This window comes from Ochlerotatus camptorhynchus, unplaced genomic scaffold, assembly GCF_037179485.1.
Source record: "Ochlerotatus camptorhynchus isolate MF236.1 unplaced genomic scaffold, CSIRO-AGI_Acam_v1.1 ptg000466l, whole genome shotgun sequence".
NCBI classification, from domain to species: domain Eukaryota; kingdom Metazoa; phylum Arthropoda; class Insecta; order Diptera; family Culicidae; genus Ochlerotatus; species Ochlerotatus camptorhynchus.
The window spans coordinates 791,708-812,838 of record NW_027040952.1 but is presented as its reverse complement, the minus strand read 5'-3'; the positions used below and the strand labels follow the sequence as shown (position 1 = coordinate 812,838).

Genomic DNA, 21,131 nt, shown 5'->3' with positions numbered 1-21,131 from the left:
GTGTGTTGTACAAAGTACAACAGCACGAGTAACGGAGGGTCAAGGCAAAGGGAGAAAGATTTGAACTGCACTAAGTCAAGAAAATTGTTATAGATATAACAAACAGGAAATAGGCTGAAAATAAAAATGTCATACCAGCTTCTCATTTTTATGACCATATACTTTACTGACAAGAACTACCGCTCACCATGTAAGATTTATTTAATATATTTCAATACATTACAATCATGGACTCTCGTTCAAGGCACACATATGATAATTCAGCGAGTAACCATCTCTCAATTTACCATAACAGCACTGAACTTAACCAGAGATTTTTTGCCATAGAAAATCTCATTCATCGCACGCTTATCATTCAAGAGCTGGTGCTTTTCAATTGAAAAACTTTAGAAAATTATTTTATTTATACGCTTGTGATACTCAAGTACCATTCCTCATAACGACTTACTTAGTTTAGAAGTAGTATAACAAGATGATCTCAAGACGTTCATTTCAAGTACATTCCAGCACTTCAATTGCGTGACTCAATCCGAATAGGAATGCCCCTCTCCGGTCTCAATACCAAATCGGTCCGCAACTTGACATCCCACGTCGATTCACCGGGCAACACTCGAAAGTTTACAATCAACCGAGCAACGGTCATCTTCAGCTGCATCAGGCCGTACTTCTGCCCAATACAGTTTCTCGATCCGATACTGAATGGAATATAGTCGTACGGTCCACGCATATTTTCCGAATCTTCTGCAAATCGTTCCGGGTTGAATCGCTCTGGGTCTGGATAGACCTTAGGATTTCGATGGACCATGTATATTGGAATGGATACGTCCTGTCCAGCTGGTACGACAGCTCCATTGATTTCTGTGTCTTCTGTCAGCTTACGACCAACGTAGGATATTGGGGGTAGAAGACGCAGGGATTCCTTCACCACCAAGTCGAGATATTTAAAGTCCTGAATGTTACTATAAGCCAAGGTTCGACCGGTTCCGCAGTTCTGATGTTTCAAAATGGATTCGATTTCTTGATAAAGTTTCTCTTGAATGTCTTGATGTTTTGCTAGTTGCAGAATGGTGAACGATATCGCAGATGAAGTCGTATCGTGACCACCAAACATAAACGTATCAACTTCTTCGCGAATATCCTCATTTGATAGCGGCTTACCTTCGACGGTCATACTGAGCAAAAGATCCAGGAATGTTTGCTTCTTCTTTGTAGTCGTATCGTTTTCGATCGATCGCTTTTCATTCCCATTCACCAACTGCTGACGACGATTCCAAATCACAGAATCAGTAAACTGATGTAACCGGCGAACCAAGTGGCGTTGCTCCCAAGCATTCGGATGCAGATACCAATACAGGGTGGGAAATGTTCTCAGCAGACTGAATATTCGCAACAGAATCAACTCGGTCATTCTATTCACATCTCTTACGTACTGATTCTCCGGGTCGTTCTGGGCATTTACCTGAACTCCCATAGCCGTCTCGCAGATGCTATCCAACGTGTACAACGAAATGTAGTCATAAATATCAAACTCGCCGCCACCGTCGTGCACTTTCAGCTTCTCAACCAAAACATCCACTCCTCGATTGAACACTTCCACAAAGCCCTCCAGAATTTTAAAGTGAAACGTCGGCGTTATGATTTTCCTACGATGAAACCACTTCTTTCCAGATGAGGTCAGCAAACCCTTACCGAGCCAGGGTTCGATGAAGCTGTACATCGTCGATTTTTGGATGATTTTCGTGTTTAGGACCTTCTCTACGTTCTTTGTGCTGCTCAAGTTCAGCATCACGTCGTTTCCAATTCCCCAGGTAACGATGTCCGGTCCGTATTCGTAGTGGAACCGAAGCATTCGTCTGAAGATACCACCGATGTCCTTAGGGAATTTGAGGACATTGCCGATGGCGAAAACCGGTTTTGGACCGGGAAAATGATTGGCGAATTGCTGCAAGTTTCTTCGCCGTACAAACAGCCGAATTAGGCCTATCGCTAGGAGAGCGAGCAATACTGTGATGTTCAACATGTTGATTCGTGGACGTTCTAAAGCGTACTAACTAGACAAATTTTGATTCTTTTGAAGTTTAACATTCCAACAGAAGCGTAAATTTCAGTCACTAGAGAAAAGGTTGAGCATAATAGGTTGCCAAGTACCTTTGGATGTTCAAGTGGTACAAAGCACTTGAAGCACTTTATTATCAGCTGTTACGAACTGTAGTGCTTCTAAAACCGATAGATACCTGTTTCGGTGTGTCTTGGTCATAGGCAGTAGCTCGGTTTATGCTACCTGTCATCGTCGCCGTTGGAGAGTAAACATTTACTTCCTCAGAAGGCGCACCCTTTTGTCAGTCAAAATTGGATTCATTAGCAACAAAATTGAGGAATTACATCGATAATGACCATGCATCGGAACCCTAATCTTAACCACTTCAAACTAGGGAAAAACGAATAGAAGATTAGGTATCACATAGATGAAGATTAACTAACTCATTTTTCCCTTGTTTCAAGATCATCCTCGGTGGAAAAAGCCGAGTCTTGTCACTATCAACAAGGCAAGGCAAGTAACAAGGACTAAGATGTGTTCATTTGATCAAGCTTGCAAATGCTCATTACAGCAACTATGAAATATTTTAATGGTCATTCTTATTGACAAGATGCAAGAAGAGAAGGTAAAGTATTTGTATGATACATAAAACAAGTTTATTTAGCTTTCAGAGGGTCATAATAGCGATTAGCTATAAGGATGAGCAACGCGATGAGCGAGCAATCAGAGATCATAAAATCGCTAGTTGTGACCTTCTGAAAGCAAAATTGATATTGTGTATGTCAAACACAAACTTTACCACCCATCTTGCTTCTTACAAATAAAAATTATTATTATAGTAGCTCATAGTTTCATAATTCCAAAAATTAGCATTTTAGCTGTAATGAGCAATTGCAAGTCTGCATTTGATTACTGAAAAATCCTGTTCCCCAAGCTTAATAACCTCTTATTGTCCTCAACATGTCACTGTATGAAGGGTCAAAAACGGGTTTGGTGGATCGATAGGTAAATTCACCTATACACCTCCACGGGATGATAGAGAATCTCCTTCCGACAGAAAGGATACCAACCAGTGGAAACTAACGGTTTTAAATTGGCTCACTACTTGACTAGCCTATTGGTCCCAAGCAAATCGTTTAACGTACCCATTCTAATCGAAATTCTAGTAGGGTTAACTATCCCATTTCCGGCCTTTTAATTACTCATGGCTTCCAAATTTATTTACCTTTCCGTACGTACCGTAAGATTTACTAAAAAGAAACCAATCGTTGAGATATTGTCAAAAGTCTAACACTGCTTCTTGACGCCAAACTCGGCCTACGGATTCTAAACTCGGCCTAACGCACACAGTTCGAAAAAGTAGTGTAAATTTCTGTTCAATATGATGCACATAAATGGAACGTCACATATCATATAAGTTTACATTATAAATCATGTAAAGTTCTGAGACATTTCATGCAATGTAGCAAATATTGTATACAAAAACCCATCTTTGTAAACAAGATTGTTTACAAGTTGCTCGGTTGCATGAAATGAAATACAAGTTTACGTGAATGAATGTTTACATCACAATTAAAATTCAGAATTTTTATCTGTGAACGCCTACAAAAACTCAATACGTTATTTTGCGGAAATCTTTTGTTGAAAAAAGTGAATTCACGAAATGAATGCAAATGATTTTCCATGCCTGCTTCGGCCTATCGGATGAAGATAAAAATTGATTCGTTCGGAGCGCTTCTCTTGTTTTTGGAAATAATGGGTGAAAACTTTCATATCACGCGTTCTCATTGACTTCGTTCGGTAGCTTATTAACTAAAGTATCGTACTAAACGCACAATTGACTTGTTAACTCTGAAATCATAGATTTATTTGAAGTTTTCTGCTCGATAGGCCCAAAATGGGCGATTAGGCCGAACTAGTTCTCTACCCTACTACACTATGTTTGTTTTTATTCGCTATGAAAGTTTGACAGATACAATGAGGGGCTCGTGGATTTTCGATGCATCGATTAGCTTGGGACAGAAGATAGCCAAAAACGTTGAGCTCGTTTCTTCGGGACCTTCTGGTCTTAGAGTTACCTCTATGAGGATACCCCAATGAGTGTGGAGAATGTATTTAAATATGAATGAGTTTTCTTACCTTATGCTGCCTTATTAGGGTGGGGCTAATTTTTCAAAATTTTTTGGGGACACGTATTCTCATGTGGAAAATGATTACTAGGGCCAAATGAACAACATATCCAAAAAGGAGCGTTTTTCGTTAAGATTTAGAGGCCTAAGTCCAATGTATCGAACGAAGCTGATTTTCGAACAAGTCTAGTGCGTTTTTAAGTAAAGTATTCGTCATAGTGAGGTCATGTTCGAGAATTGGATTTTATGGATTAATACATTTTCAAACAAATATATTGAATACATTTAATAAATCTCTCTCTCTCTATCTTTTAATCACTCTTTTGCTGAACTGCAGCATACAAGTCATTACAATTTCATGCACGGAAACTTTGTAGTTTCTGAGATTCAAGGCGCCAAAAAATCGAAGTGGTAAGGCAAAATAAACAAAATAGCGGCCATTTGTGGATTCCATCAACTTTCACCTTAAGAAGATAATTACCCCGAGTATTACCCAGCAACAACATATTTAACAATTTAAAAAACAAAAACAAAACAACAAGTCAAAAAAAAAACAAATGAAATTAAACGAAAAAAAAACCTCATCCCGAATTTGATAAGACATTTTCTTGTTCATTAGAAACGACTGTTTCATATATTTCTTCCATCTCTATTTTTTTCCGACAGATCTTCGCTTTCTTGCATGAAGTCCTCTGAGAGTAACATTTCCAATGTTTCTGTTGTCAAAACCCTTGACTTTTTTTCGAGGGATTTTTATTAATCCTAAAAGAATATTTATTGTCTTTCACGTATGATAACCCTTACGTTGTTTACCTGTGATTTCAGGATCAGAAATAAGCAGCAGTCTTTTCAGTACATCCATGTCGTATAGCTTCTTCTGACAACTGCCCTATTGGTAGCAGTGCATGTTGTATAACTGTGAATTAAAATTATATGCAGAATTGGAGTCATCGGATACCATGGATACAGTCGAACGTATGTCTCCGCTGTTTCTTGAGTAAAAGTTTGAATTCCGTATCAATTTTAAAACCACTAGCTAGTGTCTCCAATACTAATTTAAAGCCGGTAGATCAAATTAAAATCAAAGCTGTTATTTGAGCAGCGGTTTCCGGATCAGCAAAGAATCTTAGACTAGTGTTGCCATCCGAATTTCCAAAGCCTGGTTTTGGAAAATCCACAAGGAGTCCCTATTTCTTTCTGAAGTTTTCTTGAATCAGATAACCGCCATTTTTTGATCGGAAACTTGTAAGAACGATGTAAAATTGTCTCGAAAATAAGAATCCTGGCATGAAAAACGGATAATCCGAATTTAAGATAATCTGTGTTAATTTCCTTTTGAACACCAAGATTATTGAATTCCTTTGAACTTGCGCCACATACATAATATTTCATCGTTGATGTCGTTTCAGCTGCTGCATTACACACTTTCCCATCAACCATAGTGAGCATAAAAGTATGTCTAATAGTGAACTGCTTGCCATTTAATGTAACCTTTGTTGACCGTAGCGAATTAATTGCTAATGTGGATTGGGCGACAGTAGCGAGGTGAAGATGGAGTTGGGTTTTCCACAAACTATTCTCAACTGTGGAACACACTTGTATCAGAATTCATATCCACACGCATCTGATGGAATTATGAAACAAGAAAAATATACCTAAAAGGCAACCCCCCCCCCTTCCCCCTCCCACAACAAGGGCTTGACCGCCTAGATTGCCGCCTTAACCGCCATATAATGAATGAAAATGTCAATAACTGCATTTGTGTACTTTTTTTGATAAATCCACCTATATGGACACGCCATCTTCATTTTCCAATTTCTCGAAAGATCGCAAATAATCGCAGCTGATTTTTTGCTATTATCTTCTATACATATGTACATATAATGCCTCATATACGGCTTTACAGGATATTACAGGATAAGTTAACTTTTTTATCACGATACATTTATTTTATAGTTTAAATAGCACTTGTAGACAAGATTTTCATAAACTGCCTCTACGAAGTCAAAACTAAGTGAAATCAGCTGATGTCATGTGGAATACATATTTAAATGCCTGCTTGATCACTATCCATTTTTGCAAATTAATGTGATTATCCCAACAACAAGTAGATACACGAAAACAATGGCACTACGGAACGATTTTTTTCTAACAAACCAACACGATTCAACAACAGGCAAGTTTGAACTGATGCCACAACGCGGTCAGTTTAGAAAAAGAGATAATGAGTACAGGGCAATGTTACCATATCTCTGAAGTAAACAATGCATGCATTCAGAATCTTTTTTTTTTTCCTTTATTTAACGTCGGTCTCTGTTCCGCAATCTAGTGCCAATCACCGACGGACATCGATTGCCATCCATTGACGGCAATCGAATGTGCAGGAAGGCAGCTTCCACACCTGCGTAGGATATCGCACCCATTCAACACACATGGGCCGGGACCAACGGCTTTACTTCTCTTCCGAAGGAAGACGTGACCAGAGATTTTTATGCCTCAGAAAAATCCCACCGACCTCGGCTGGGATTGAACCCAGACATTCAGAATCTGTTTTGGCTTATTTTGAGAAATGGACTTTTGGCCAGCTAGCGTAGAACAAATACCCCTCCGTGCGACGGTTTGCTAATGTTTCACCCATATTGGAACAAAACAAAATTCTTAAGAAATAACCAAGTCCCCGTTCTGAAAATACTCATATTGTAGGGTATTTGTCAATCTACTTTCATATTATGCGTTAAAACTATGGATTTCGATGTGAAAAATCGAGTCAGTTTGCATATCAGTCCCATCCTGAAATTCAATCGTCCATAGTTCAAGTTAAAATTCTGCTTTTCGAATTTTCATATTTTCCGCTGATATAACAAAACATGCAAATTTAATTGCAACTGATTTCAACTTGAAAAATATAACACAAAATTAACTATTATTTTTCAAATATAAGCATAGGAATTGCGCTTCGTAACTTTGACTGCCATTTTCTCCATGCTTACTTTTTTCCATATGGGACTGATATGCGATTATAGGCAGTACACGTTGTCCCCGTTCGGATAATACCCATTTTATGGAACTTTTCATTTTTTCCTTCTGAAACTGATGGCTGCCATCTTGGATTCCAAAATGACGGAGGATATTTAATTTTGACATCTCCATGTCGTCCTCGTTTCGATAAAACCCTTTATTGTGGGGTATTTGACAATTTTGTTTTCTAATATCGATTTTAATTCTACAGAGAGACGACGAGCTGAAACACTCTTAGAAATAACTATTTTTACACGAGACGTTCACTTGAAAATTATTTATTTATTTATTTCTGCATCAACAGGCTCGTGGCCCCAATGATGGTTACTTTACACTACTGACTGTCATATACACAATAAAATATATTGTAAAATCTAAAAACTACATTTTACGATTTGTTCTCCAAGAAAATAGATTTTCGTCGCAGTTACTCACGTGACATGTGAAAGTCAAACACGGATGCAATTCGGTTGAATCATCTTTGAAGACTGATGATAGCGCTATGCAAGCCGTAATTAGTTCTAGTAAGTGGCAATCGAAGCATCTGGACCTAGGCTGCACATTGATGTTTATTTGTTCCAATAAAGCTGGGCAATCAACTCGATTCTGCAGAACATCAGCGACAAACATAGCTCTTAGAGTGTCACGACGAGTGTTGAGAGGTTCTAGGTGTATCAATGAACAACGTTCCTCATAGGAGGCAAATTAAAAGGATTACGCCACGGTAATCACCGAAGTGCGTAGCGAATGAATCTGCGTTAAACTGACTCGATTCGCTAAACTCCACTATGATAAAAAGGGTTCCAAACAGCTGCACCATATTCTAATGAACATCGTACTAGGCAACAGTATAACGATTTAAGGCAGTACACGTCGCGTCAGTGAAATACTTAGCTATCCTAAAGATAAACCCCAAAGATCTGGAGGCTTTTTCTACCATGAATGAAATGTGCTGTTTGAACGTCAGTTGTGAGTCCAAGATAATACCCAGGTCCTTCACGTGACTTACTCGTTCAATTGAATTATCCAGGAGTGTGTAATTGAACTTTAAGGGCAAGAGAAGGTGATTATCGAGCATTTGTTAGGTTTTACTGTCATGCGGTTCAAGTCACACCAGTCACTGAATCTATCAATCTGATTTTGTAGAAACATTGCGTCAACATGCTTTTGAATCTTGAGAAAAATCTTAAGATCATCAGCGCATGACAAAGGAGGTGTGCCTAGCACAAAGTTGCTGTTTTAATGAATTGAATTACTGATTGTTAATCGTGTAATTTTATATTCAAAAACCTGCTTCATTGCAATCAAATGAGCTTAAATTTGGGGAGATTGATCAGGACCTGATTTAGAACCGTTTAAGCTTCTGGAGCATAATCGAACCACCCTAACATGTAGTCTACACTGGTTGACGAAATAAATTAACTGGAAAAATAATGTTAAGATTGACTATCATACACTCAAATACATTCAACTATACTATACGTATCCGATGTCTTGAAAATTGCAACTAGGCTTTTCAGATTATACTGCAGGACATTTTCACATCCATTAAAAAACCACAAAACTATTTGACGTAATTTAATTCCTTGAAACTACTCTAATTGGTATTCCTCCTTCCGGTCGTAGCACCAGATCGGTCTTAAATCGAATACTGGGAACCTTTGCGCCAGGAAGTACGTGATAGTGAGCAACCAACCGAATAATGGCCACTTTCAGCTCCATCAAGGCATACCTTTGACCGATACAATTCCGAGACCCGACGCTGAATGGAATATAATCATAGGGACCGCGCAAGTTCTCTGCATCCTCAGCAAACCGTTCCGGATCAAATCGTTCTGGATCTGGATAGACTTTTGGATTGCGATGTACCATGTAGATGGGAACTGTGACATCAACTCCGGCTGGAATAATCGTCCCATTGATTTCCGTAGCTTCCACCAGCTTACGACCGATGAACGATACAGGGGGCAACAACCGTAAGGATTCCTTTACTATCATGTCCAGATATTTGAAGTCTTGAATGTTGTTATAAGTAAGAGGGGTGGTCTTGCAATCATGCCTGCCCAAAACGGAAAGGGTTTCTTGGTAGAGCTTCTCCTGAATATCTTGATGTTTCGCTAATTGCAAAATTGTAAATGCTATTCCGGAGGTCGTAGTGTCGTGACCTTCAAACATAAACGTGTCCACTTCTTCGCGGATATCCACATTGCTCAAAGGTTTCCCATCGACGGTGACATTTAAAAGCAAATCCAAGAAAGTTTGCTTCCGCTTTGCATACATGTCTGCTTCGTTTAGGTCAAACTCAACCACTCTGAGCTGGTGCTCATCTTTGAGTTGCTCTCGCCGCTTCTGTATCACTGAATCGGTAAACTGATGCAGTCGACGAATGAGTTTCCGTTGCTCCCAGGCATTCGGAATCAGATACCAATACAAAATAGGAAATACACTCAACATATGGAAAATTCGGAGCAAAATCAGCTCCGTCATTCTTTTCACATCGCGTACGTAGCGGTTGTCTGGATCACCCTGCGCATTAATTCGAACACCCATCGACGTCTCACAGATGCTATCCAATGCGTACAGCGAGATATAGTCGTAGATATCGAACTCTTCTCCACCTTCGTGCACCTTCAATTTCTCCATCAAAATATTCGCCTCTCGATTGAACACCTCAGCAAATCCTTCCAATATTTTGAAATGAAACGTCGGCGTGATAATCTTTCGCCTTTGGAACCACTTCTCTCCGGATGAAATCAACAATCCCTTGCCAAGCCAAGGTTCGATGAAGTCATAGATCACTGATTTCTGTGTAGCCTTAGCCATAAGTACCTTTTCAATGCCGTTTGAACTGCTCACATTCAACATTATGTCGTTTCCAACTCCCCAGGTCACAATGTCCGGTCCATGATCCTCGTGAAATTGTACCATTCGTTTGAAAATTCCCGGGACGTCTGTTTGAAACTCCAGCATGTTACCCAGCGGAAAAGTTGGCTTCGGACCGGCGAAGAATTTGCTGAATTGATGAATCTTTCTACGTTGCACGTAGAACCGAACGACGGCTACGGTGAGAAGAGCGAAGAAAATCGCAAAACAATACATGTTTACCGATTAATGTGTACCGACTGACTGGCTGACTTAGTTATCTCGGCTTGTAGAAACGATTCGCAGTGCACTGATAAGAAGCAAAGATTTATTAAAACGTTAGTATGGTGCAAGTACTCTCGTCGGCAAATTATGTTCCTACTGGAACTTTTACTCATTGGCGTAACTAGGAGGGGCTAGGGGGCTACATTCCCATCTAATCTAATACAAACGCAGCCAGTACGAGAAAGCATCCTGGAAAATTATTAGGTTAGATAACGTAATCATATCTTTGAAATGACACAAACATCAAAACATTAATCCGGACACCTTCAAATCTAAGAGGAAGAGGAGACAACTGGCTTCTTACTCATTAATCTCTATCTCTATCTACATCTAGATACTATCTCTATCTTACGCACTTCCAATCGGCCAATCACGAGCTGGTTCGCGTTTGACAGAAAAGTGGTTCGTTTTCGTCCCCGTATTGTCTCCTCTTCTCTTAGCTTCAAATCACTGTAACTTTTGAAATATTGCACGTAGGAGTGAAAAATTTCGCTGAGGTATAGCTGGGAGTCATTGATGGAAAAGACTATGAATAGTTTTTTTTTTTTTCTTTGGTTTGTTTTTTTCCGTCGATCTTGTTTTCCATGCTGAGCACCAATGCTACCGACGTGCCAGGAAGGCAGCTCCCACACCTGGACCCTACCTATCGACCCATCAACTCATGGACCGGGGACCAACGGCGGAAGGCGTGATAAGAGATGTTATGCCTCAGAACATCCCGGCGGCGCCGACTGGGATTGAACCCAGGCCTGTTGGGGTGAGAGGTAATCATGCTTACCACTACACCACCAGCGCCGTTATGATTAGTATTTACATTTCATGTTTAGTGTTCAAGATGGCGACGAATCAAAAACACGTGCATGAGTGTATTTTGTACGGACGAAATGCAACTCCCAACTTGTCAATACGGGAACTTGCAAAAAAAAAATGGATTTGCCTAAATCCACTGTTCACGGTGTGCTCAAATCATTTTCGGAACGTTTGACGGTCGAGAGGAAACCGAGAGGTGATAAAAACATAGGACGTGCTGATCCTGTCATGGATCGAAATGTGAAGAGGACATTGAAGTAAAAGCCGAATCTCTCTGTTCGAACGGTGGCTCGTAAAATAGGAATGTCACCTGGTTTTGTACAAAAACCCATACAGCGTTGTGGGCTGAAGTCGTATAAAGTAAAAACAGTTTTAAATCGCAACGACAAACAGAATTTGACAGCAAAATCACGGGCTCGACGTTTGTACTTCAAATATTTGACGAAATGCTCATGCGTTGTTATGGACGATTAAACTTATGTCCTGGGGGATTTCAAGCAGCTTCCAGGGCTGGTTTTCTATTCTGTTATGGTCAAAAGTGCTACAGATGAGTATTTTATTCGAAGAAGGCATCGATTTTTTCCAAAAAAAAATGCTTATTTGGCAAGCAATTTGCACGTGCGGCCGAAAGAGTAATTCTTTCGCCACTACAGGCACAATCAACAAGGAGATTTACCAGAAAGAGTGCCTGCAGAAGCGATTGCTACCCTTCATCAAGAAAACCCTTTGTTCTGGCCCAATTTGCCATCATGCCATTATGCTAAAATTGTGATGGAGCGATACGAAGCAAATCAAGTGAATATTGTTCCAAAAAACCGCAAATCCACCAAGTTTTTCAGAGTTACGTCCAATCGAGAGATATGGGATCTGATGAAGCGGAAGCTTTCTGAAAAGAAACAAGAAATCAAAGATATCAAACACTTCCAACAAATTTAGACAATGGTGGCCTCCACGGTATCTGACGAATCTGTACAAACCCTAATGGATGGAGTTAAGCGCAAAGTTCGAAAGTTTTATGCAAATACCGAATAACTCTGTTTTGACTTAGTGAATGTTTAAATCACATCCCATGAATCTGAAATAAACAACTACAATTGAAATATAATGCGAAATTTGTGTTTTACTTAAGTTTTTATGTGTCCGGATTATTGTGGATGCATACTGTGGTGATACATCTGTTCAATTATCTGTGACCTATGTACAAAGAGATGTCATCGGAAAGATATCAAAAATATATATGCAAAGTTAACCTCTGATCCATCACAAATTTCTGATTTCGGCATCCAGATTCCATCGGATTTGAAGCGGTACCCTTGCTGATACCGAGCAAAGTGGAAGATATGTATTTTTTTTTCTAATTAAAATATATGGAGAACTATAAAAGAAAACATTCATTCCTTGAAGTTGCTGGGTGGCAGCAGTTTCGAGTAAAAGAGACGAACGTATTACCGTTCGTTCTTAAGCTACTGCGCGAGCAAGCAGGATATTTGTTAAGGCACGGCGTAGTTGCCTTGATTTGCGACTTGAAAGGAAAGAAGGTTTATTGCTAAGGCTCATCTACCTCGATCTGCGACCTGAGGACAGGAGCTTTGCGACTGGATAGCAAAGGGAAGTAAACGTTAGATAAAATGAAAGTTGTTGGTAAACAAACGTTAGAAAATTTAAAAAAACGACCAAAACGACAGCAACCTGAGTAATCATTATCAACGAAATCACAACATCAAATTTAGATTTCAATTTGATCTCAGACTTTGGTCGGGTCCCGTACCAAAGAAAGTTTGGCGTTTCCCTCGAGTTCATCTAGTCAGCAAGTTCGAAATAAGAAAGTGAATTCAGTTCGGCGTCTACATGCTATAGATGATGCTAACGTGGACGACAAAGTTGAGTTGGTAGAAATGGTTTCATGCGACAATGACTGCGAAGACCTGGTTTGGGGGAGAGTTGGAGGAGTTTTGATAGAGATGCAGATCGACTCCGGTGTGCAGTCAAATATCATCGACAGTAGAACATGGGAGACAATGATCCGAAATGCAGTACCGATTATCAGGCAGAGTAAACACAATTCCGGGCCTACGCGCAGGATTGCCTTGTCGTGACCGATATGTTCAACGCCGAAATTGTCATTAATGACGGCAACAAACAGTTGAAAACTGTGGCTTGTTTCTATGTATTTAGTAGAAGGAGGTCCAAAACCGTTATTAGGTAAGAAGACAGCGAAAGAGCTTGGAGTGTTGATCGTTGGATTGCCAAGTCGACAAGAAATGGATCATTAAGTTGAAGTAGTGAGACCATTTCCTAGTATTCGGGGAGCCAAGATCCACATCCCGGTTGATAGATCTGTACAACCAGTAGTTCAACGACTGCGGCGATTGCCGTTTGCAACACTGGAGAAAGTTGACGAAAAACTCAAAGAGCTTCTGGCTAAGGACATAATCGAGAGAGCATCTGAACCAAGTCGTTGGGTGTCACCGATGGTAATCGTCATCAAGGACAACGGTGACATCAGGCTGTGCATTGACATGTGACAAGTTAATAAGTCCTCGCTGGAAGTCGAATGAAGCAGTTTATTTTCTCGTTTGTACATTAGGGATGCTTTCTACCAACTGGAATTGGATGAGGAAAGCAAGCCGTTAACCACTTTTATTACCCACCCTTGTTATCAGTTATTTGCGTGCGACTGATTTTTTTTTCATAACCATTGTTAAAATTAATCAACTGCATGTGTTTATACGACTGTTTTAGCTTATAAAAAGCATTATGTTTAATCACTAGGTGTGTTTCGATACAAACGCATGCTTTTCGGAATATCTTGTGCGCCGGAGATGTTCCAGAAGGTCATCGAGCAGATTGTGTCCGATTGTCCGAATGCAATAAACTTGATCGATTATATCATCATAGTTGGGAAGTCCGAAGAGGAGCATGATAAGAGCCTTCGTTTCGTGATTATTTGCATGCGAGATGCAAATTGCTTCAGAATACCACTACATGATCGACGCAACACTTGGTTCAGTTCGTTATCAGTTTGATTGTACCGACTACACACATTCTTACTACCGAGTGGGAGAATCAACCACAGCTTAACCGTTGATTGCAATACATTCGCGTGGGGATACTCTCGAGAAACTCATTCCTAGGGGCATTTGCATGAGAGCGGGAGATATGAGCACCGATCGATGGCTACCTACTAGATGAGGCGACGATCTACAACGAGGGAGATTGACCGACCAGTGTTGCTTCACCATCTCATCGAGACCGGTCACTAACCCAGAACAATATATTGCTTGTTTTGTAACTAGTTTATTGAGTTCAATGTAGTGTTTTAAGAATAAAAAGTTACTTTTAATGTTAATGTCGTGTGAATAAATGTTCGGTGCAAGTGTTTTAAAATAAACTAAGTGATTAACGCCATCGTGGGCGAGGAAGATGAGCAACGAGCGTTGGTAAAATGAGGTGAGAAGTCTTCCGCTGTTCTCCACTGCTACATCTGGTCCTTCGAGCCGGATGGTCGTCGACCCGATTCCGACCACCCGGAGAAACTACGGCAAATGACACCATCGCCATTCCTGCATGTACACCTGAATAGAGGATATCGCCATCATACTTACCACCCATTCGCCATCATCCGACGTCCCATAGTGGAGGGAGCTACTGATCAAATTCAATACAAGGCATTGAAATTTGATTGAATAGGTGAGTGGTATGCCAATCACTTTACGTTCTCATCGCATGTCTACCGGGTCTTTCCGTTGCTTGCATGTTCATATCGTCGACGAGATCTTCCTCTGATCCACAACTACGGCTGTGTGAACCTCCGGCCGGCATCCCCGGAGTGATTAATCGAGATTGAAGTCCTTCATGGATCGCAGTGACCTATTGTTGTGCAAGCAAGTAGCCATTGCCCTTTGGAACACTAGCACCATTGGCATCGAGAAGCCATACTTCACGCTACCATTTTGGTGAGATTTAGCAGCTATTTCTGTGTGTTTTCCTGCTCTGTTGGTTTACGCGGACACAGACACGTGGACGATTCGAGGAAGTTCTAACCTTGTGACGTCACCATCATTGATGGTCCTGGCTTCATTCAACGACGCAGAGTAGTTCGAGAGAAGGAGCATTTCAATAAATACAAGGCAAATAATTGCCTTCTAGAAGGTAACTACCGCTCCATTCTTTTATTTTCTTCTTGTCCGGGCTGCCTGGTCTCAATTATAGATTTGGATTCGTCACCCAACCAACATGTCCGCCGCTGAAAGGAAACTACGACTCCTGAAGACGAGACGTCGCAGCATCCTGACATCTTTCTCACTCATCAAGAATTTCGTCGGATCTTACCAGGAGGAGAGAGACAGAGCCGAGGAAGCGGTCGTGTCACTGTGGACGGAGTTTGATAAGGTACAATTAGATTTAGAGACTTGTGACGAGTCCTCTGATGCTGTAGAACAATACCTCAAAGAAAGAGCCGAATTTGAAACATACTTCTACAAAGTTAAGGGTTTTCTTCTGCAATACTGCCATATCCCTGCTGTGAATACGCCCACTTCCGTCCCCCACAATCAGAGCTATAGTTCGAATCATGTAAAGCTGCCTGACGTTAAGCTACCGGTGTTTACTGGCAACTATGAGAGCTGGCTTAACTTTCATGACTTGTTCGCATCGCTTGTCCACTCTTCGTCGGAACTTTCCAGCATTCAAAAATTTAATTACCTTCGGTCGTCACTAGCTGGGGAGGCACTTAAGTTGATCCAAACTATACCGAATAGTGGCATTAATTATCCCGTTGCATGGAATTTACTGATCGAGCATTTTCAAAACCCGAAGGTTCTAAAGCGCAATTATGTTCAGGCATTGTTCGATTTTCCGGTCATACGTCGAGAGTCCTCTGCTGAGCTGCATTCATTGGTCGAGAAGTTTGAAGCGAACGTTAGAGTGCTGAATCAGCTTGGAGAGAGCACCGAACATTGGGATATACTGTTGATACATTTTCTCACGAGCCGTCTCGATCCTGTGACTCGACGTGATTGGGAAGAATTTTCTGCTACTCGTGACGACGTTGCCTTCAAGGATCTCACCGACTTCATCCAACGAAGAGTAAATGTTCGGTGCAAGTGTTTTAAAATAAACTAAGTGATTAACGCCATCGTGGGCGAGGAAGATGAGCAACGAGCGTTGGTAAATTGAGGTGAGAAGTCTTCCGCTGTTCTCCACTGCTACAGTGATTATGGTATTCTACTTAACCAAACGAAATGCGCATTCAAGCTTTCTGAAATCGATTTCTTGGAAAACCGTTTCAGTAAACAAGGTCTTCTTCCATCCGAGGACAAAGTAAAAGCGATTCAAAACTTCAGAAGCCCGACCAGCGGTGAAGAAGTACGAAGTTTTTTTGGGGTCGATCAATTACATCGGTGCCTTCATTCCTGATTTGGCAACGATTTCCTCCCCGTTACGGGAACTCACGAAAAACAAAGAACCATTTAAGTGGTGTGCAAAGGAGCAAACTTCGTTCAATAAACTAACTTGTTGGACTCATCAGTCAGGTTGGAAATTTATCTCATTTTGATCCTAAGCTGAAAACAAGAGTTTTTTTTTTATATATATCTTTATTAAGGAGACTTTCAGCCGTTGGCTGGCAAAAAAACAAGAGTTGTTGCAGACGCGTCCCCCGTGGGTTTGGGAGCGGTCATCCTACAGTTTCACGAAGGTATTCCAAAAGTCGTATCATACTCTAGTAAAAGCCTCACTGACACGGAAAAACGCTATGCCCAAGCGGAAAAAGAAGCGTTGGCTCTCGTATGGACCGTTGAAAGATTTCAAATCTATCTCTTCGGCGTATGGTTCGAGTTAGATCATAACCATAACCTCATAAACCTCTCGAAGCAATATGTTCTCCTGATTCCAAACCGTGTCTTCGTATCGAGCGCTGGGTGCTTCGCCTCCCAGCATTTAGCTATGACGTTGTATATCGTAAGGGCAAGACAAACAAAGCAGACTCTCTGTGGCGGTTGTCAAATATTGAAGCACAACCATTTGATCCGGATTCTGATGTCTATATTCGAAGTGTATGCAAGCAGCTGTAGATGTAGAGGATTAAGAAGTAGCGTCTGAAAATGACTCGGAGATGAGTGAGCTTCGAGAGTTTCTCAATCGCGGTGTTTGGAATTACACTTCACATCAGATCAAACCCTAGGATGCGTTTCGTAACGAACTTGGCAAAGTTGGAGACCTGGTTGTAAGAGGATCGAGGTTGATTGTTCCCAAATCGATGAGAGATAGAATGTTACACCTGGCACATGAGGGGCATCCAGGCCGAACAAAGATGCAGCAGCGGCTTAGACAATCTTGTTGGTGGCCAGCCATGGATGATTCAGTAGCCCGTGTAGTGGATTTATGTGCAGGGTGCCGGTTAGTAAGCCTTCCGGAGCGTCCTGAACCTATGCAACGGCGGAAACTACCTGATTCACCATGAGTAGATGTCGCAATCGATTTTCTTCCTTCAGGTGATTACCTCCTCGTAATTATTGATTATCTTAGTCGGTATAAGGAGGTGGAAGTACTTTAGAAAATAACAGCAGCAGAAACGGCTAATCGTCTGGAAAACATATTCGTTAGACTTGGTTATCCCAGAACTATTACTTTGGAAAATGGCCGCCGATTTGTAAGCAGATAGTTCGAGGAATACTGCAAAACCCGAGGATTAGTCCTTAACAGAACTACGCCCTACTGGTCACAAGAAGACGGTTTGGTGGAACGCCAGAATCGTTCTCTGGTGAAAAGATTGAAGATCAGTCAAGCGCTGGAGAAGGATTGGAAACAAGACCTGCTTACATACCTAACTATTATTCGACACCGCAGAGCGCTACAGGAAAGACGCCGACCGAGTTGATGTACGGAAGGAACATCAAGACTAAGCTACCATCCCTACAAGACGTAAACACAGCGGTTCCATTCACCGATTTCAGTGATCGGGATCAACAGGCCAAAGAAAAGGGAAAGGAAAGGAAGGATGATCGTCGTAGAGCGAAATGGTCAGGTCTTGTTGTCGGAGATAAGGTATTGGTGAAAAACGTGCTACCGGGTAACAAACTTACTCCGACATTAAACCCAACTACTATGACAGTCACAGCCAAGGAAGAGGCTCGAGTCACAGTTGAGGATTATCATGGAAAAGTTTACTTGAAGAACTCAAGTCACCTGAAGAGGCTGAATTCAGAACGGAACCCATCAGATGAAGGTGAATCACTGAGTTGATGTTTTCTGTTTGTTTGCTTCAATTTCATTTCAGGTAACGTTCCATGCATAGTAACGCCGGTTGAAGCTCGGGACGAAGAGCATTAAGAAGACGTCAGGCATAAGTCCACACACTTAGAAATACCTAATTTTACACGTGATGGAATCCATCTTTGACATAAAGGATGAGACGTAAATCAACATGTCATGTAAAATTAAGTGCTCCGAGACTAAAAAGTTCGTTACTCGACGAAAAGTACGTTTGATTGAGCTGAATTTCGCGTCTATTTTGACTCAACTGTATGTCAAAATTGACGCTCGTATATGTCAGTCTCAGAGCACCTAAGTTTACATGAATTTTTTTAAGTGTGCAGGTTCAAACAATGACACACCGTCCGACACAAATGTCACCGTAGGGCCCGCAGGAATACAAGGAAGCCAAATCGTTTCAACGATTGTGTAATGGAGTATTAAACTTCTTTTGAAAAATGGAGATATGGTGATACATCTGTTCAATTATCTGTGACCTATGTACAAAGAGACGACATCGGAAGGAGAGCATAAAAATATATACACAGTTAACCTCTGATCTGGACACGGGTGTTTTATATGACCATCACACAGACCCTATCCTACTTTTGCAAAATATTTCAGTTCGTACCATTTTGTATCCGAATTTATATAAAAGAGTAATTTTTTTTTAATGGATGAGTTCACCGATGAATTTGAGTGGATGACTGATGAAAATTTGATTGGAGAACGGGGCAATGATTGCTAAAAATTTGCACTAAATGTTCATGAATAATGAATAATGAACATTCAGTGTTCATGAAAAGCAAATATTACCCTGTTCCCCTGAAAAATTTACGTCAGTACATGAACTTAAATTCATTTGTGCACTCATGATCTAAAATTCGAATGCTGGACATTGCTTGAAATAAAATTAAATTTTCTCTGCGAAGCAGGCATGGCTTTGAATAATATTTTTTTCAGGGGACCCTATATCCTGTCAACCACATTTAGATGCACCGTAGCTCACATGATATTGACATTTTTGGACAATCTGACACTTTTGGGCATACTTACAGCGGTAAAAATGACGGAGGTACGACAGAAAAAAAACAGCTTACTCCTTCAAACTTGCATCGCAGTGCTGAATGGTAGAAAGAGTTGTCTGTTGCAGTCATCCTAGTCCTTATATGCATCACATTGTTGTGAGCTAGGACGAAATTCTTGATTGCTGCCCCCGTGAATTTTTCGGATCATAAATTCTGGGGTAAAATTGAAAAGAACCATGGTTACTTCCACTCACTTGCTATAAAAAAATGTTTTTCAGAATTATGAAATCATGAGATGGTATAGTGATAATTAGTACTTGTAAGCAGGGGTTGAAACAGTTGACGTTTTTTACTACACTCGCTTCGTTGTCATGCGCGACAGTCTGTTTGTATTCGAACACTCATGCTCTACCGTCGTCTCTCTCACACAACACGAGCGGTAGAATAACATTCGAGCTAAAAGAAAATTATCAAAATAGCTATCATATGACATGTGTGATTTCGTTGTAATTCCTCAATTTGGTGTAAATTAAACCATTTATGATCAGAAATATTATTACTAGGACATCATTGCTTGCTATTTTCAGAATTCACACAAGCACACCATCAGCAGCTCTTATTATGAGAAAAACTAAAATACATACATTCGTGACGGTCTTCGGCGACAGTGTCGTATGACAGAGTCTGTCATATGACATTTTAGTTTAGTACTGTCATTTGATAGCTTGTTTTGCAAGTGTCGGAGGCAAAGGCAGTCAATTATCACAGAAAATGTGTCGACTACCGTGACCGCTTACAAGACTGCTTGTAAGTTACAAGATGAGGACATGAAGTGTGTGCTTGACACATAAATCTGTCAATATTGCTTTCAGTGCGTCACAATCAGCAATTTTACGACTCGTGAGTGCTCACTCTGAGTGAACGCTCACGAATCATAAGATCGTTTATTGTGACGCTCTGAAAGCAAAATTGACAGGTTTTATGAGTCAAACACATACTTTAAACCCCCTTCTCATTACTTACAAGTACAGCATATCTTCATATCATCTAATGAATGCATAATTCCGAAAAAATATGTTTTTTTATAGCAAGTGAGTGGAAGCAACCCTGAAAAGAACCCATTATAATGTGTAAACAAAAGGTCTGTAAGCCCTTTATTCGCAAAGCGTAAGCCACCTACGCAAACTAACAGCATCATTGGGTAGGGGAAACTTTTCCCTACACGATGCCATTGAGGTCAGTAATGGCACCAGCCACGTCTTTATGGTCATCGGGGAGGGAAAGGATTGTTAGTTGACACCCGTTTCTACTAGAGACCGAGTATACCTCTGCATCTCCATGATTGTCACAGGATGGAGGGTTTTGTTGGTGGAAAGGATGAATTAGAATTGGATTCACTTTGGATTGTGATGTGATCTTTTAATACATGGTAAGCAAATGATAACCTCAGATACAAGGACACTTTTCCGACTTCCCTTCGAGGCCACTGCGAGTAATGAGTCCACCCCTACTAGACGTATCATTAAGTTATTCTTGTTAAACATGGATCAATGATATATCGGCTTCGTAAAGCTAACGTTATTGAGTCTTCCAAATAAATAAGTTGATAACAAATGCGTTCTTCACATAATTTTTTTACAGTAAATAAATATTGAAGTGCATTGAACATATACCAGAACCTTCTCCAGATTAGGTATTGGTGGATAC

The 21,131-nt window shown here is 40.6% G+C and overlaps 2 protein-coding genes across 2 annotated transcripts; both read right to left on the bottom strand.

Moving 5' to 3' along the window:
• Nucleotides 1–511: 511 nt before the first annotated feature.
• Nucleotides 512–2,020, bottom strand: LOC135712225 (cytochrome P450 4C1-like). Its single transcript, XM_065235187.1, has one exon. It carries the CDS (start codon nucleotides 2,018–2,020, stop codon nucleotides 512–514), a length of 1,509 nt encoding a protein of 502 aa, XP_065091259.1.
• A 6,728-nt stretch (nucleotides 2,021–8,748) lies between these two features.
• LOC135712224 (cytochrome P450 4d1-like) lies at nucleotides 8,749–10,308 on the bottom strand. The gene has a single exon (XM_065235186.1). The coding sequence runs from the start codon at nucleotides 10,282–10,284 to the stop codon at nucleotides 8,764–8,766; it is 1,521 nt and encodes a 506-aa protein (XP_065091258.1). The 5' UTR covers nucleotides 10,285–10,308; the 3' UTR covers nucleotides 8,749–8,763.
• Between the last annotated feature and the right edge of the window lie 10,823 nt (nucleotides 10,309–21,131).